Source organism: Hyaena hyaena, unplaced genomic scaffold (assembly GCF_003009895.1).
Source record: "Hyaena hyaena isolate Hyena2069 unplaced genomic scaffold, ASM300989v1 scaffold_662, whole genome shotgun sequence".
Taxonomy (NCBI): Eukaryota; Metazoa; Chordata; class Mammalia; order Carnivora; family Hyaenidae; genus Hyaena; species Hyaena hyaena.
In genome coordinates, this window is record NW_024081291.1 from 1,803 (window position 1) to 20,069 (window position 18,267).

Below are 18,267 nucleotides of genomic sequence, written 5' to 3' on the forward strand. Positions count from 1 at the left end.
TTTCAGAGCTATGCACACAGAGATGTTTAAAACCATGAAAACTCTAGGAAAGGAGTATACAGAGAATACATGGAGGCAAAGCCTTGAGGGAATATCTACAGCAAAGAGACTGGGCATGGGAAATCACAGCCAAAAAAGATTTCAATTTTGCAGTTAAAGAAACAGGTCATGGAAACCAAAGAGTCCATTCAGAATTCTGCAAACACTTGTGGTTTCTAGAAAGGTGGCATCCTCAGCTCTGTCCAATGCCACCATGAGTAATGGGCGGGGTGGAAGGGGGGTTGAGGAAGGTCGCTAGATTTATGCCAGTGACTTTTGGGAGTTTAGTTTCAATGGAGGGATAAGAATAAAAACTAAACTATTACAAGTTAAAGATTAGGTCAAGGAAAACAGAAACAGACATTCAGAAAGTTTGCAGAAAGGAAATGTGAGAGATGAGTAGAGTTGACGGAGTGTTTTGTTGTTGTTTTAGGGGTAGGAGTGTCTCAGGCAGAGAGAGCCGGTGAGGACTAAGAGAAGAGGAAAAATATGAGAACAGGGTTCTCAGACAAAGCAGGAGAAGGTGGGATCTGGGAGGTGATGGAGATGTTAGCCTCTGAGGACAGGGAGAGAAGACGATATAGAGATGGGCCGTCAAGAAGAAAGGCACAAGGGGCACCTGGGTGACTCAGTTGGTTAAGCATCAGACTCCTGATTGCAGCTCAGGTCATGATCTCACGATTCGTGGGTTTGAGCCCTGTGTTGGGCTCTGTGCTCACAGCTCAGAGCCTGCCTGGGATTCTCTCTCTCTCTCTTCCTTTCTCTACCCCTCCCTTTCTCTCTCTCTCTCTCTCTCAAAATACATAAGTTTTTAAAAAAAGAGAAACATAAGCAAACCTCCCATAAGATGAATTTAGTCTTCTAAGTGTGAGGCAAATCATTTTCAGAGAATGAAGGGATTCAGATTCTGGGAAACACAACAGCAAAAATTACTGAAATTTTTTGCAAAAAAAAAAAAATCTGGAATTCTCTGGGCACTGCAAAGAATGTGATACTCATTCAATTAGGGAAGAATACTCACCAAATAATGGAAAGACACGGTTAAGCTGAGCTGCAAGAAATTTCAGTGGAATGAAATGACCGTTTCCAATACGTTCATAAGTAGCCCTAGGTGGCATAAAAGCGGAAACAAATTGAGTTGGTGTGTGGTTGCCTTTCCCCAAAGGAATAATCACAGTAAAAATGAATAAATCAGGGTAATAAATTAGGATAGAATGTGTGTGTATTTTAGAATCAGCCAGCTTTTCACTCAGGCTATTGAGGGTTATACCTGTAGTGTAAAGAGATAGAGCAAAATCAAAATAAGAAGGAAACACATTTCTGGTTTCTGCATATCTGAGCCAGTGTTACAGATTCTGGAGGAGTGAGGCCTTTAGTACCCACCAAGCAAAATGGACAATGGAGTCACTCCTGATAGATGTTTTTCAAAACAAGCACGTTGTTTGGTAGAGGGGAGGCAGTGGGGGATGGGCAAAATAAGGTACAGGGGATTAAGAGGCACAAACTTCCAGTTATACAATAAATAAGTCATGGAAGTGAAAAGTGCAGATAGGGAATATAGTTAGTAATACTGTAAGCATGTTGCGTTGTGGCAGACGGTAACTACACTTATCGGCGTGAGCACTGAGGAGACCCAGAACTGTCAGATCACTGTGTTGTACACCTGAAACGAATATAACATTGTCTGTCGACTCTACTTTAATAATTAAAGAAGTGTAATTATTTGTTTGTTTGTTTCTATTTACTTTTAATTTTTTAATGCTTATTTTTAGAGAGAGAGACAGAGCATGGACAGGGGAGGGGCAGAGACAGAGGGAGACACTGAATGCAAAGCAGTCTCCAGACTCTGAGCTGTCAGCACAGAGCCCAACGCTGGGGCTTGAACTCACAACCGTGAGATCATGACGTGAGCCGAAGTCAGATGCTTAACCGACTGAGCCACCCAGGTGCCCCAGAAGTGTAATTTTTTAAAATCACATTATTTGAGGTAGAATATTTTTCTCCTATTAGCTCTACACTGAATTATGCCAATACATTACCTTCATCAGAAGATGGCTAACTAGTTTTTAGCCTTCTTTTTTATTAGTCATGTGACAGGGTCTAAGGCCTGCAAAGTGACTTTAAAAATATTTGAGGAATTCGAGACCTAAGAGAAAGGATAAAGCAGAAGCAATGATTTTCCAAATACCCAAAAGTTCCTTACTGTTTTTCATATGTTCATTTACTTGAAGGTTAATTAAATACAGCTTTTGTAGTTTAAAATGAGAAGTTCGTCTCTTTACTTTGAGAATAATGAATATTAATATTCCATATGGGACGTATGAGCCAAACTCAGTATTTAACCAAGCATATAAGCAAAATAAATGGCACGGGTCATTAATGAAGACATTCATGTCACGTTGTCAGAAGGTTTCTTTTGGAAGGAAAAAGGAAAAGAAAGCAGGCAGATGCGGAAGCCAGAAGACACGCACAAAATAACTTAAAGGGAGGTGGGAGAAAATTAATACCATAAAAGGGCTAAGATGTTCTATATTATATTTTCCAAAGCTTGCTCCATGCTCTATATTTGTGGTTGAACTGCATTTGAACCTGCAATGCACTCCATATTCTTGGGTTTTAAACATTTTACTCCTAAGCCTGCTCTGGGGAAGCAAAAGCAACCCAGACACAGCTGAAGAGAAAAATGCATCCCCCGGGGCGAGGACCGGAGATAAGAGAACCTTTTTTATTTTTCATTAATTTCACTATTGTCAGTCTGAAACTTGCAAAGAAGGCTGAACCGTCTCTATCTTGCCTTCATGGCCATAGCCACGGCCACGGGTTTGCTCTTCAGCCTCTTTCTCTGGTGTTTTGAGATAGATGTGGGTGTGGGGAAGGTGGAGAGGGAAAACAGGGAAGAGGAAAAACAGGGAGGAGAGGCCCTCGGCCCTGCAGGAAGGGCAGAATGCCCTTCTTGGCTAAGGAGCTAACGTGATAGGACACAGCAGAGAGAGGAGGCAGGGCAGGCAGGGAGGCGTGCCCTGTGTGCAGAGCTATCTATACCTGGGACCTTGCCAGGGCCACGGATTCCGGGAAACTGTAATCAAAGGAAGGCAAAGAGGAAGCCGATAAGTCTTAAGTTTCCGCAGAGCAAAGGGTTAGATCAACAGTTTTTTCTGTCCACATTTCAGATATTTTGGGGGTGAGGCGTTACTTTTTTAACATCAAGGTAAAAGATTTTTTGAGAACTTCATCTCTGAATCTACTTAAGTGCTCTTTCAGGTGTGAACTCTTTTAGGGTCACCTAAATGCCCCCCTCCCTGAAGGCTGTTAGAGCTCACCACAATTTTGCTTTGGCTTCCTACTTTCCTGGGAAAGTCTACCCCAGGCTGTGTACGGACAGAGGTGCTTGAATACTTCAGGGGAAGCTTTCAGATGTGTGTATTCTTTTAACTTGAATCCGCTAACTTTCATATGTTTCCAATCATTTTGCTGGCCACTACCGGCATTATCATTTTATTTTCCACGCATTTTTTTCCTCCTTTTTGTTAATGTCTTTTCTCTGTAGGGAACACTTCATGTTCAATCTTCCAGGCCAGGACTATGCAAGGCAAAGGAAAGCGGACATTTAACAACTTTTCTCCTAGTCCATGTAGGTGACCGGTCATCCATCTACTCGCTTTTACAATTTAAAATAAAGAGCTGTCACAACAAGGGTTGGCAAGGATGTGGAGAAAGGAGAACCTTCTTGCACTGCCGGTGGGAATGCAAACTGGTACAGCCGCTGTGGAAAACAGTATGGAGGTGCCGCAAAAAAGTTAAAAATAGAACTACCATGTGATCCAGGAATCTCACTGCTGGGTATTTACCTCCAAAAGACAGAAACACTAATTCAAAGAGACACATGCACCTCTATGTTTAGAGCAGCATTATATACGATAGCCAAATTATGGAAGCAGTCCAAGCATTCATCAATAGATAAATTGATAAAGATATGGTATATATAGATACAATGGAGTATTATTCAGCCATAAAAAAGGACAAGATCTTGCCATTTTCAACAACATGGATGGAGGTAGAGAGTGTAATAAGTCAGTCAGAGAGAGACAAATACCATGTGATTTCACTCATATGTGGAATTTAAGAAACAAACCAAAAGAGTAAGAGGAAAAAAGATAGAGAAGCAAGCCAAGAAACAGACTCTTTTTACAAAAATGTTTTTATGTATTTCTGAGAGATAGCATATGAGTCAGGGAGGGGATGAGAGGGAGAGAGAGACACAGAATTTGAACCAGGCCCCAGGCTGTGAGCTGTCTGAGCACAGAGCCTGATGTGGGGCTCAAACTCACAAACTGTGAGGTCACCACCTGAGCCAAAGTCGACACTTAACTGACTGAGTCACACAGGTCCCCCTGAAATAGACTCTTAACTGGTAACTCTGATGGTTACCAAAGGGGAGGTGGGGGGGCTGGGGGAAATAGATGATGGGGATTAAGGAGGGCACTTGTGATGATCACTGGGTGATGTACAGAAGTGTTGAATCACTATATTGTTACTACTAAACACTGTACGTTAAATATACTGGAATGGAATGGAATGGAAAATAAAATAATAAAATAAAATAAAATAAAAATAGCTGTAATACCACCATCTAAGTAATGGAAACAGAATAAGGACCACAAAGGAGTGAGTGTTTGGGTTTTAAGCAAGATATTGATACAAGAAGAATAGAAATAGTTCCTGGGATCCTAAAAGAGGATACCTACTTCAGTAGCTTCAGACAGCTCTCCATGACCTTCCTGACAGCTCAGGCTGAAAGGAAACCTCAGATACATACACTGGTAAGTGTATAAGCCATGTAGCTCATAGAAGGGGGCATAACAACTGGTTGAAGGGGAAAAACATTCCTAACATAGTATTATTACACGAATCTTAATGAAAGAGATACTGAAAAGTAAAATCAAAGTCATTACTAGGAGGTTTACTAAAGACCAGAAACACTCTACATCTGGGAACTTCTTATATTAATCCCATAATGACAATTAAGTAGTAATAACATGAAATCACAGTTGTGTCATATTTATTACTTCTAGGATATTTAGGGGAAAAGAATCCAGCAATAAAGCTGTTTGTAGATTTGTGATGAAATTGAAATTAGTAATATTTGATGGGCAATAGAAATTAGTAATATCTGACTTTTATGGTCATCTTTCCAGAAAACGCACATGTATGCAGACTTATGGATATGATTTTGAATGATTGCTGGACTCCCTAAAACCTATCCGTTAATCCCAGGAAGTGAGCTGTTGGATCTTCAGTCAGAGCCAACTTTTTTTTTACCCCCAAATAGATGCTCCTTTGTGTAAGGAGCCATTTGGCACCAATTAAATACCTCCCCAAAAAGTGCTGAATTGAAGCAAGAACTTAGGAAATAAGCCACCTCTGGCTTTATGGTGATCTTAGGTTCTACTTCACCTAAAACAGTATGATACCTGTTGTTTTGACTAAGTGTTAAAAGCTCCTTCTTGTATTCTCTAAGGTGTCCCCATTTAATCAACAAATTATAAAATCACTCTATTTCTGATATCTTCTGGAAAATATTATTTAATAAAACATAAGCAATCAAGGGGTGCCTGGGAGGCTTAGTGCGTGGAGCATCTGACTATTGATTTTGGCTCAGGTCAGGATCTCATGGTTCATGAGTTTGAGTCCCCTGTTGGGCTCTGTGCTGACAGATTGGAGCCTGCTTGGGATTCTCTCTCTGTCTCTGTCTCTCTCTCTGTCTCTCTCTCTCTCTCCCTGTCTGCTCCTCTCCAACTTCCACTTATATACTCTCGCTTATAAAGAAATACACTTTAAAGAATAGTAAAATAAAAGAAAATATAAACAATCAAGGGATGACACAACCAGAAAAGCTCCAAAATATTGAAGCCATGACTCTAAGACTGGTTATGGATTCAGTAAAGCACAGAGCTAAAGCAAAATGACCCAGAAATTGTGGGTTCAAGAGAATATAAAAAGAACATACTTCCACCTATGAAAATACTTTACTTACCAAAACTTGCCAAGGGAAGGAGAGGGACAAAGATATGAGTGATACTAAATTCTTCACTTTAGTGGCAAACAGTCACTTTAAAACAGTATAGCAGTGCCTGGGTGGTTCAGTCAGTTGGGTGTCCAACTTTGGCTCAGGTCACGACCTCACGGTCCAAGGGTTCAAGCCTGTTTCAGATTCTATGTCTCCCTCTCTCTCTCTGCCCCTCCCCTGCTCAAAGTCTGTCTCTCCCTCTCTCAAAAATAAATAAACATTAAAAAAATTTTTTTAAAACAGTGTAAGATTAAGACGTAGAGTTAACTTTGTTTTCAAATCTCCTGATAACTTATCTTGGTTTTGCAATTGTAGTGGATCCTTTAAAATCAAATATTCTTTAAGTAAAGAAATCTTATTCTAAAGTTCAACAATATCATCACTTTTCTCTTGTTTTCTTTTGTCAAGTTCAAGTAAAATTAAATACAATATTTCTGTTTTTGCCCTTATAATATCTGTATGAATAGCTTGCACATGATGATCTGAGTCCTATGAAAACATCTGTATCCTTATTTATTTATATGTGCTGTGCACAGAGAAAGATGTCTGGAATGATAGTCACTTAGTCGAACTCAAAGGAGCTTGGGGTAATTTTTATGCCAATCTTTATACTTTCCCAATGGCTTGAATTTTTATAATGAGCTTGTGTCATTTTTATAAGAATAATAAAATAATGAAAAGAATGTCAACTCCGGGATCAAAACTTAAGTTGGAATTAGGTAATAAAATCAGCCCTAAAATGAAAAATCAAGTGGAGCTCAAATCACTTTCTGGAAGTTCTTTAAGTAACCAATAAAAAATGATAATCAAGGCTGTATAGATAATATAGTCTTGTATTGTAACCAATTAGTAATTGGAACTAGAACTAATTTAGAAATGGATATAGTTTTGCAAAGCATAAATGAAAGTATAATACAAAATGAAAATATTTACAGTATCTTAAATTACATTATTCCAAAAATACCATTTTATATTGTCAACTGTTTACAGTTGAACATACATCAGTATATGCGTATATGATGCAACTTAACTGAAGCCCTAGAATTCTGTGCCATTATTTAAATTTTTTAAAATGTTTATTTATTTTTGAGAGAGAGAGACAGTGAGAGGCAGGGAGGGACAGAGAGAGAGGGAGACATAGAATCTGAAACAGGCTCCAGGCTCTGAGCTATCAGCACATAGCCTAATGCGGGGCTCGATTCCACGAACTGTGAGATCATGACCTGAGTTGACATCGGACGCTTAACCAACGGAGCCACCCAGGCACCCCTCTGCTCCATTATTTAAAAAGCATTAGAAAAGACCTGAGGAAAAAACTCTGAAGACAAGATTTAGCATGAAATTGTTTCCACTTTAAGGTAATCTAAATACAGCTTTTCCAGATATTTTAATGTTATTCAGGCTCGTTTCTCTGGCTTGGTTGCATTAGCCAAAATATGCATTCAGAAATAACTAAATGGGACCATACCGTATTAGCCATCTTATGCTGAGAAGTGTCAACTTAAGAAATAATTTGGGGGACAAATGGAGCAAACCGTCCCCTGGGTCCTGTGTTGCCCATTTTTGGCCAGACTGAGAAATCAACATATAGTTTTCAGCCTCCCAGCAGCCCCCTTTCTTTTCTGCACTCGACTATGTATGTTTTGTGCAGACTTGGCCTGTCTGATGTGGCATCAGGAATTTCGTGGTTCTCCATGACTGTAGAATAAAGGCCAAATGCTTCGTGTTGACTTCATTCGTGCCCACCTTAGCCCCATGAAGCAGGTCTCCTAGCCACACGCCCCCTACTCTGGACCCAAGCCAGAGCCCACAGTACTCAACGTTGCTACGTCCATGACTTTTTTCTTCTTTTATTGCTTGCTTTTATTGCTTTTTCCAGCAATAACTCTTTAAACTGAGGCTAGCATCTTCCCCATGCCGGAGGTCACTGGGCACACTAAGCCTTAGCTTTCCTTAGTAATGGGGACCAGCACAGCAAGTACTCATTCAAATAGAAGGCAAATTTTGTAAGTGTTGTGGTCAATGGAGACCCACAGGGGCCTGCAGGAGGGTGGCAAAGAAGCATTTTGACCGGAAGTCAGTCAAATGGGCTGTTGAACAGGTAGGAAGGAACATGACCTACTCAGTTGTTTAATATTAGTGCTGCAAGTTAACAGGCAGGCCTTAAAGTCAATCACGAAGACTGATTCGAGAAAGTATGGAAGGAGCAGTCTGTTCAGTACAGGTGGGCAATCCTTGAGAATGCCAAGGTTGGCTCTTCAAAGTGTCTTGCCACCTTCCCACCTTGGCCCTGACCCCAGACTCCACCTTCCTGTCATTAGAAGCTGGCTGTGCCTCAGGTGCTGGGTAGCGATATGACAGAAGGTACTGGCCAGTACTTTCTTTCCCAGGACATCAGCCAGAGCTACGGCACTGGGTTGTTAGGGGCATCAGGCAGAGAGAGGGCAACAAAAACAGTAACGAAAAGGGTCTTGATCGGATTGATATCTGAGTGTAAGGGGGAGGACTTTATACCTTTGAGACGGAATCAGATCCAGGAATGGCCCAGACGGGGCACTTCATAATTTTCATCTAGTAAAACATCTTGATCTCTTTCTTGTTGAAGAAATACAAACTGGGTCTGCTTGCACTGAAGTAGCCCGCACTCTTTTAAGTGACGATAAAAACACTAACACACCTGGAAATATCCATGAATAGGTAAAGCATAGTAATGCCATTCAATGGACTGTTACTCAGCATTAAAAAAAAAAAAAAAGTGGGGCACGGGGGTGCTCAGTTGGTTAGGCATCCGACTTTGGACTCAGGTCATGATCTCATGGTTTGTGAGTTCGGGCCCTTCTTGTCAGGCTCTGTGCTGACAGCTCAAAGCCTGGAGCCTGCTTTGGCTTTTGTGTCTCCTTCTCTCTCTGCCCCTCCCCCAGTTGCACTTGGTCTCTCTCTCTTTCTCAAAAATAAGTAAACTATTAAAAAAAAAACAAAAAACTACCGCTACTTGTGCCAACACAGATAACGCACAGAATCATTATGCTGATAGAAGGCAGACACGAAAAAGTCCATTACTGCCTGATTCCAGTGGGAGAAAATCCACACTAGGCTGTAGAGCTTAAAAATGAAATCAGAATTAGGGCGCCTGAGCAATTCAGTTGGTTGGGCATTTGACTTCACCTCAGGTCATGATCTCACAGCTTGTGAGTTCCAGCCCAGCGTCAGGCACTGTGCTGACAGCTAAGGGCCTGGAGCCTGCTTCAGATTCTGCGTCTCCCTCTCTCTCTCTGTCCCTCTCCCACTTGCCCTCTGTCTCTCAAAATAAAATAAAGACATTAAATTTTTTTTAAAAAACTGAAATCAGGGGTTGTCTGGAGGTGGAAGGAATAACATGAGGTATAAAGACTCTTTGGGGATGTTGAAGATGCTCTGTATCTTTTTTAAAGTTTATTCATTTATTTTTGAGAGAGAGAGGGGGAGAGAAAGAATGAGCTGGCAGAGGGGCAGGGGTCAGAGAAAGAAGAACAGAGAGGATCCCAAGTACGCTCCACACTGTCAGTGCAGAACCTGACGCAGGGCTCAAATCCACTAACAGCGCGATTGTGACCTGAGCTGAAATCAAGAGTCAGACGCTCAATGGACTGAGCCACCCAGGCACCCCAAAGAGGTCCTTCCTTTATCTTGATTATGGTGGTGATATAACAGGTATATAAACTGAAAACTCACTGATTCGCACACATTTAACAAATGCAGTTTCTTGTTTGTATATCATTCCTTGGCACAGCCGGTTAAAAACCTCTCGTGCAGACACCGGTTTCGGCGAGCATTTTGCGTTGCCGTGATTCCAGGTCAGCAGCACACATTGTCAGAGGAAATTGCAGAATCAAATAATGGCTTTTAGGGTGACTTGTGCCAGGCTCTAGAGACTATTGTTAAGCCATCTAGATTCTAAACCCTTTAATTTGTCTCCCGAGAAATTCTTGAAAAAAGAAAAAAAATCAATACCGTAAAAAAAAACGGAAAAACAAAAAGGGACTGGAGAGAATTACAAATTGTTTCATTGAGGTTTTTTTTCCCCAGGACATCAGTTTTTTGTTTTTTTTTTTTGGCCAGAGACAAAGCACCAGGTGGCAACGCCATTCACAAACAATTTCATCCAGAGAAGTCCAGTTCTAGATTGCTGGGGACTAGCCCTGGGGCAGATGAAGAGTTCAAAAGCCAAGGCTATGCCTCTGTGCCCATGTGCCCGGCATCTGGTCTGTTTGAAATAATACTAGCACCAGTTTCTCATCTTTCTGCAAGAGGGACTTCAGAGTCCTTTAGAGTGAGTGTGTGAGTGTGAGTGTGTGTGTGTGTGCGCGCGTGTATGAATGTGTGCACAAAAGATACCGGTCAGGTCAGTCACTTTCCTCAGTTGATGTGAGGGATATCAAAAGGGTCCCTTGCCTCAAACCATCGCATTCCTTTACATTTCCTCAGCTTTGTCCTTGCCTTCCCTCCAGCCCTCAGATATCCTCCTGAAGCTCATTCCACTCAAGAGGAAAGAGGGAGTGTGCCGAGCACTTTGGTTCTAGAAGGGTCACAAGTACAATTAGCGATCTGCTACTGGGGGGCAGAGGAAGCCTCCCACATTTGCACACTGGGAGGTAGTAGTTTGCTAGATTTATCTGTTGTCATGGAAGAACTTAGCTGGTTCTTTTTGAGAAGGTCATTTCCATGGGGCTGTGTCCAAGCGACCATATCAACTGGAAAAGATGTCTTTTTACTTCCAAATATGTATGTAAACGAAATGCCTGCCTTTTGCCTCCAAGTAACACGCTTCACACACTACTTGGAAATGAAACCAAAAATGCTGAAAGCGTAATTGTCCTTTTTTTTTTTTTTTAAGGGTGCATCATAACATCTCTGCATCAAAACAGCCATATATCTTGTGCTCACTGGGGGTCGCTCGTTAACCTGAGTCAGAGAGGAAGCAAGGAAGTCAGGGTTGAGAACATCTTGAAAAAAGAAGCCATCCCTGTTGGTCTAAGCCATGACTTTGAGGAGTACATGAGAACAAGGTGCCCCACCTGAAGACACTTTCAAACCATTTGGTTGTGATCAATAATTGGTAATGATTTTTGAAAGATGCAAAACTAAAAAGTGATGGCCGTGTGAGCGATACACATGACAGTCCTTCCCATCTCAGGACTTGGCCTTGGACCATTCTCCAGTCCAACATATGGGTCGACCATATGTTGATGTCTCCTTTATTTCTCAGAGTGTAACGAACACAGTATGGCCAGTCTGTAAATATCTGGGTTGAATCTGATTGTTTCTAACTTCACAAACCCAGTAAAGCAATGAGATTCCCAGTAAAGCAATGAGATTCTAAATATTGATACTGGGGCACCTGGGTGGCTCAGTCGGCTAAGTGTCTGACTTCAGCTCAGGTCAGAATCTCATGGCTTTTGAGTTCGAGCCCCGTGTTGGGCTCTGTGCTGACAGCTCAGGGCCTGGCGCCTGCTTCAGATTCTGTGTCTCCTTCAGATTCTGTGTTTCCCTCTCTCTCTGCCAGTCTCTCTAAAAAATAAACATTAAAATAATTTAAAAAATATATTGATACTGAAGTTGCATTGTGAGCGGACACCATGAAAAGCACAGCTCAGACTTTTGGAAGGTTGAGACGTACCCTAAGCGAAAATGCATGTGGAGGAACGGGCTGTCCATCAGGAGGTGATTCAGTGTAGTCCATATGGTGTTGCTCAGGAAGAATCTTCTGGTTACAGGCCATGTACCAGGCACCATGCTAGGTACAGAACTTAAGTGTTGGGTCCTAAGAGTTGGGATGACCATACTTAACTCCCCACCATTATTTGGGAAGTATTTTTTCACTTTTTCCACAGCTCCCTTGGAAAGTAGGGCAGGTGGGCAGATGCCTATGTGGCACGCACAGAGCCCACACCAAGAAGCAAGGACAGGGTGACGAAGGAACCCAATGAGTGTAGGAAACATTTCTTCACCTCTCCACCCATTGATATATTTAAACTCAGACTGTAAGTTCTGAAAACTATGCTCCAGACTGAGAAAATTCTCTAGAATCCTGTACTTTTTGTGGCCTTGTAAAAGTCTTAGAATGTTTGGCGCCTGGATGTTTGACCCACAAGAATGGTGTCATTGTTCTGGGGATCCCCATGGGTAATCCAAATAGATGGTGGCGGCTGGGGGGAGTTACCCTGTGCTCAAGCACGAAGTGTGCATGTTAGTCATCCACACACACAACTGTCACACAACTATAGGTGTTCCTTCCTGGGTCCTTCATGACTCAGGCTGTCCCCTTCACAGCATCTCACCCAGGCTGCCCCCAGAACTATCTCCCCACTGCCTCAAACTCTGGATCCCAGATTGGAAAGTGTTGGACCAATGACCATGCCACCCAACAGACAGGCATGTTTTACTTGACCAGCATAAGGTCCTTAAAAGTTTTAAATGTGGGGCTCCTGGGTGTCTCAGTTGGTTAAGCATCCGACTTCGGCTTAGGTCATAATCTCGTGGTTTGTGGGTTCGAGCCCCACGTTTGGGCTCTGTGTTGACAGCTCAGAGCCTGGAGCCTGTCTTCGGATTCTGTGTCTCCCTCTCTCTCTGACACTCTCCTGCTCATGCTCTCTCTCTCTCTCTCGAAAATAAATAGAACATTTATTAAAAAAAGTTTTAAATGTGACGTCTTTAGGTGGGACTTAGTGTCCATAATGCCGCAGACTCCATTGCTCTCTATTGCCCTACAGGCAGCCTTCCCACCCCTGAAAGCACCTGAACTTGTGACTCTGAATAGCTATTTCCCCCTAACTCTCCCCAGTAAGAGGTATTTGTCTTATATCTCATTTCTTAGAAATGAGCTGTACTTGTGGTCAACTGGCATTAACGTGCCAGGGGCTAAAGAGGGTTTGTGACCAATCTAGGAAATCTTTGCCTTTTAGCTGGGCTGTCCTCCAGAGTCAGTGCTTTGAGTCAAAGGAGTGAATCTCAGACTGTGGAATTAAAAACTCACCATGGGGCACCTGGGTGGCTCAGTCGGTTGAACTCCTGGTTTCACCTCAGTCCATGATCTCACAGTTTGTGAGTTTGAGCCTCGAGTCGGGCTCTGGGCGGACAGTGCCAGCAACCTGCTTGGGATTCTCTTTGTCCCTCTCTCTGTGCCCCTCCCCCACTTGCTCTCTCTCAAAAATAAATAAACAGTGAAAGAAAAATAAAAACTTGCAAGGTAGCAGGGAGGTGTTTTAGCAAAATGGGGTACAGTGACCATGAATGGATGGTCACACTCAAAATTCCCTCCTTTCTTTGAATTTAAGCACTGAGTCATGAAACACATCCTTAGGTCTTAAGAAGCTCCTGTATTAAGAGGTGAGATTGGTTTCCAAGGGTCCATGGTAACCGTGCACACAGTAACTATGCTGGAGGATTTTTTTCGCTTCCCCTACTCCTGATGGCTGGCTGTCAAACCCCCGGTCTGAGGGACTGTGGGGCCCTTTGGATGGCTCTTATTCCACTGACAGAGCTCCTCTCTCTGCATGACAAAATTCAACATGAAGAAGTTGGGCCATCACTGCTGTTTTAGATTTTCCACACTCCTGATTCCTTCCATTAGGGCCAAATAATTGAAATGTCTGTGGTAAGTGCACAAAGGCAGCAAGTTGGGATCGGGAAATAAGAGGGAAAGTTTTTCTCCTCTGCACTTGAGGAGAAAAGGATAAAATCTCTTTTAGAAATCCCTGTGAATATTCCAGGGATGCCTGGGTGGCTCAGTGGTTCGAGTGTCTCACTTCGGATCAGGTCATGATCTCACAGTTCATGAGTTGGAGCCCCGCATCGGGCCCTGTGCTGACAGCTCAGAGCCTGGAGCCTGCTTTGGATTCTGTGTCTCCCCCTCTCTCTGCACCGCCCCCCCCCCCACCTCCCGCTTGCTCTCTCTCTCAAAAATTAAGTTAAAAAAAGCTAAAAAAAGAGAAATCTTTGTGAGTATTTTAATATCGGAAATATCTGACCAAGTAGCAGCTAATAATTACTCAGCACTTTCTAAATGCCAAGCCTTGTACTAACTGCATAACATGCTTTAATGGGTAATAATTCTCATTATAATCCCCTGGGCAAGACTCAGTGGCCCCATTTTGCAAACCAGGAAAATGAGGCACAGAGCAGCAGTTAAGCAAGTAGTAAACCTTGTTTTCACTCAGATAGTAGGTCTTCTGCCACAGCTGCTGTGAAGGGGCAGGAAGGAGCTGACTAGGAATAACTTCTCAGACAACATCCCAGGTCCTTGGCAAGAGATCTTTCACTCCAACCCCTCATAGTGGAGGGACTAAAGCTAAAGAAGTTTAGTAATTTGCTAATATATTTGTGACTTTGTCTCCCACCTGTCGTCTGATTCCAGGTCTGTCTGATTCCACTGGGTAGGGTTTGAGAGAAACCAGCAAAATGCCTAGGTATGTTCTCTCAACTGCCTCAAATGTTCATTTCTTTGAGATGAATGCTTCCTTCCCCCAAATCCTCTTTCAAAATACATATAGTCCCTTGGGGCGCCTGGGTGGCTCTGTTGTTTGAGCTTCCGACTTTGGCTTAGGTCATGATCTCATTGTTTGTGGGTTTGAGCCCCGCGTTGGGCTCTGTGCTGACAGCTCAGAGCCTGGAGCCTGTCTTCGTATCCTGTGTGTGTGTTTCTCTCTCTTTGCCCCTCCCCAACTCATGCGCGCTCTCTCTCTCTCTTTCTCTCAAAAGTAAATAAAAACATTTTTTAAAAAATTACAAACAGCCCCACGGAAGAAATTTTCCCAGAAAGGATCTTATCAGAATCTCCCAATCCCCTTCCAACAGTATCAAGGGGTGGGGGTTAGTCGCCAAACACAGGGAACACAAGGTGCTAAAAAGGCAAAGAAGATCAGAATACGAGACCACGTCACCAGAGACTCATTTCCCAAAGTCAGAATTTTGCCTGAGGGCACTTAAAGCATAATTTCAACAAGCTTGACTAGCCTGGATGTGTATTAACTCAGTTTCCATTCCACCCCGGCATGTCACACACATGCAGACGAAGTATAAATAGGGTTTTCATACACAGGAGTAACTGCGTAGCTCAATCTCAAGCCTCAGCAATCATAGTTTGATTGTCTAGAAACCACTGGTATTTCACATTTACTTCTGGTGTTTTCAAATAAGTCTACCCGAATGTCACATCTGGAAGGATCGTTGTTTGAAATTGAATTGTTTTTGGAAATTACTGGATGCCACGTTAAGGAATTTTCCAATCCAGCCTGTGTATTGGCCAACTATTAGACTCTGTTACTCATGATTTGGAGTTTTGTTTCGCTTCTCAGAACGATAAGAAAGACTTGGCCAATCATTTAGAAATGTTAATATTCAAGTATTTTCGTGTACCTAAGTTTTTAAAAATATACTACTAGGGAGTGAGGGCCTGAGTGGCTCAGTCAGTTAAGGGTCTTACTTCAGCTCAGGTCATGATCTCAATGCTCATGAGTTCGAACCCCACATCGGGCTTTGTGCTGACAGCTAGCTCAGAGCCTGGAGCCTGCTTTGGATTCTGTATCTCCCTCTCTTTCTGACTCTCTCCTGCTCACCTGCCTCTCTCTCTCTCTCTTTCTCTCTCAGAAATAAATTTAAAAACATTTTAAAAATAAAAAAAAAGAATAAATTCCAAATGTCGGGAGTCTCTGCTCCTGAAAGGAATATAGTTTCTTGGCTAAAGTTTTTGGGTTTTTTGTTTTGTTTTGTTTTTAACTCTCACATTTGAGATAAAAGTGCTTTTCCCCCTGACTCTTTAGAAGGTTGGAAGGTGAGGTATATGATTATTATTGATATTGATATTGATATATGATATTGCCAAATTCTTAAGAATGATTTTCCTTGAAGGGGCTCCTGGGTGGCTCAGTAGTTTAAGCATCCAACTTTTGATTTCAGCTCAGGTCATGATCTCATGGTTCAGGAGACTGAGATCCACGTTGGGCTCTGTGTTAATAACACGGAGCCTACTTGGGATTCTCTCTCTCCCTCCATCTCTCTCTCTTTCCTTCTCTCTCAATAAATAATAAATAAACATTAAAAAAAGAATGACTTCCCCTGAAGAAAATGGATGGAGGATGTCCCTGGTGTTTTGTTCTTATGTTCCTTGTTTTGGCACAAAGCCTGACCCTCCTGGTCAGATGGCTTTCAGGTCATAGGTAAAATGAAGCTTCAAGGGAGCAATGGAGGCAAGATAAAAAAAAAACCCACAAACTAAGAAAACCACTCAGTTTTTCCAGCGTTTATAGTTAGAGAGAAAAAGAAGCCTAGTTAGAGAGAAAAAGAAGCCAAGCATAGCTACTATTTGACCTGGTACTCAGAAGTTGAGTTAATTGGCCTGATTGGTCTTAAGCTTATATGCCAAAGGACCCTCAGCTCTGAGGGAGGGCCAAAACAGAATATCAGAATATTGATAAATTAAAATATTGGAAACTTACTGAATTTCTGGGTGTATTAGGCCCTTCTTCCATTCATAGGACACTTCTTCATGTAAGACAACCTCATAGAGGTAAAAATTTGAAAGAGGAATGGATGTAAGTAGGAGTTGAATTACAAAATATGAAAGGAAAGTAAGAGATAGAATCCTATAAGGCATGTGGGTGGCTCAGTTGGTTAAATGTCTGACTTTGGCTCAGGTCATGATCTCACAGTTCGTGAGTTTGAGCCCCGCATTGGGCGCTGTGCTGAGAGCTCAGAGCCTGGAGTCTGCTTCGGATTCTGTGTCTCCCTCTCTCTCTGCCCCTCCCTGGTTTACTCTGTATCTCTCTCTCTCTCTCAAAAAATAAATAAACATTAAAAAAGAGAGAGAGAGTCTTAAGTCAGAGCGTCTTGAAACTCCACCTATTTATAGGGCTGAACCATATGTTACTTAGCAGTAAGAGTCTGTTCACAGGACAATCGCCTCTGTTTCCATAACAACTTCTTTAAGGTTATATTACATTGCCTCAGTGAAGTTCTAAGACTCTTGGGAGAGATCCTAGTTGTTGAGCTTAGAATTTGGATTTCTAAGAACTATGTACATCCATTTTGTCATTATGCAGACATTTACTAAGCATTTACAACTAGAAACCATGGACATCTATTTGGGTTGGAAGCAGAGAGATGGAAGCCAATAGGGAGAAGCAAGCATATGAAGATGTATGAAATTATGTAAACTGGATTAATCTTTTGAAGAGTGTGTCATGTTGTAGCTTTTTCATTTATCATATGTGATACTTTCCTCTCATAGACTTTATAGTTAGTATTTCTGTTTCTAGAGGGGCAGAAAGCCACATATTGGAACACCAATGCAATGATGACCTAGTTTTGTTTTGGTCTTTGGGCTGTGGGAGAGGTAGCTCTATTATGGTCTCTCTAATCACATATATAATCATAATTTGAGGATTGTTTTAAAAAACAATTATGGGGGCACTTGGGTGGCTCAGTCAGTTAAGTGTCCAACTTTGGTTCAGGTCATGATCTCATGGTTCATGGGTTTGAGCCCCTCATCGGGCTCTGTGCTGACAACTCAGAGCCTGGAGCCTGCTTCAGATTCTATGTCTCCCTCTCTCTCTGCCCCTGCCCCACTCAATCTCTCTCAAAATAAATAAACATTAAAAAAATGAAAAATATATAACTATGTGTGACCGTAATTCGTACCAAAGAGCATGACTCTTCACATTTCTGTATTAGGAAGTGAGACATCAGTTTCACCGGTGATGCTGTTACTTGAAAATTTGTCTCTCTCCCCCCACCTCCCACTCAATACACACATAGTCCACCCATGCGGCACCCGTGCGTGCATACACACACACACACACATGGATTCATTAGTCCTGGCTTCTAGAACCAAGAGTGCAGAAGAAAACTGGTCTGGTTACCTTACAGTTGTTCTTTGTACACCTGAGGGCCAGGGGATCCTAGAATGGTTGTCTGATATGCAGGCATGGTTGGCACCAAGGAAAGATGAAGAAATGGCACATGGGGTTGGACATCAGTAGTCCAGCTGACCACATCATCAGGGGGCAGTTTGTGAGGTCGACAATGGATTCCATGACATCAGTACAGCCCAGGAGGTGAACTACGGCCCCTGAAGAGAACCATAAGGGTACGAATCCCCAGAAGGATCCCAATGAATGTTTTATCTA

General features: G+C 42.3%; 1 protein-coding gene across 10 annotated transcripts in view; it reads right to left on the reverse strand.

The window, feature by feature from the left end:
- Positions 1–1,066: 1,066 nt before the first annotated feature.
- Positions 1,067–18,267, reverse strand: part of ZNF474 (zinc finger protein 474) — a 68,860-nt gene continuing 51,659 nt past the window's right edge. For 8 of the 10 annotated variants that reach the window (XM_039216916.1, XM_039216918.1, XM_039216917.1 and 5 more), the window contains one exon: positions 1,067–1,146. In XM_039216916.1, the coding sequence (XP_039072847.1) occupies positions 1,135–1,146 (12 nt within the window). In that variant the 3' untranslated portion in view covers positions 1,067–1,134. Of the gene's footprint in view, positions 1,147–16,578; positions 16,641–18,000; positions 18,135–18,267 lie in introns of those variants that run through there. The other 2 variants (XR_005525432.1, XR_005525431.1) reach the window with 2 other exon arrangements.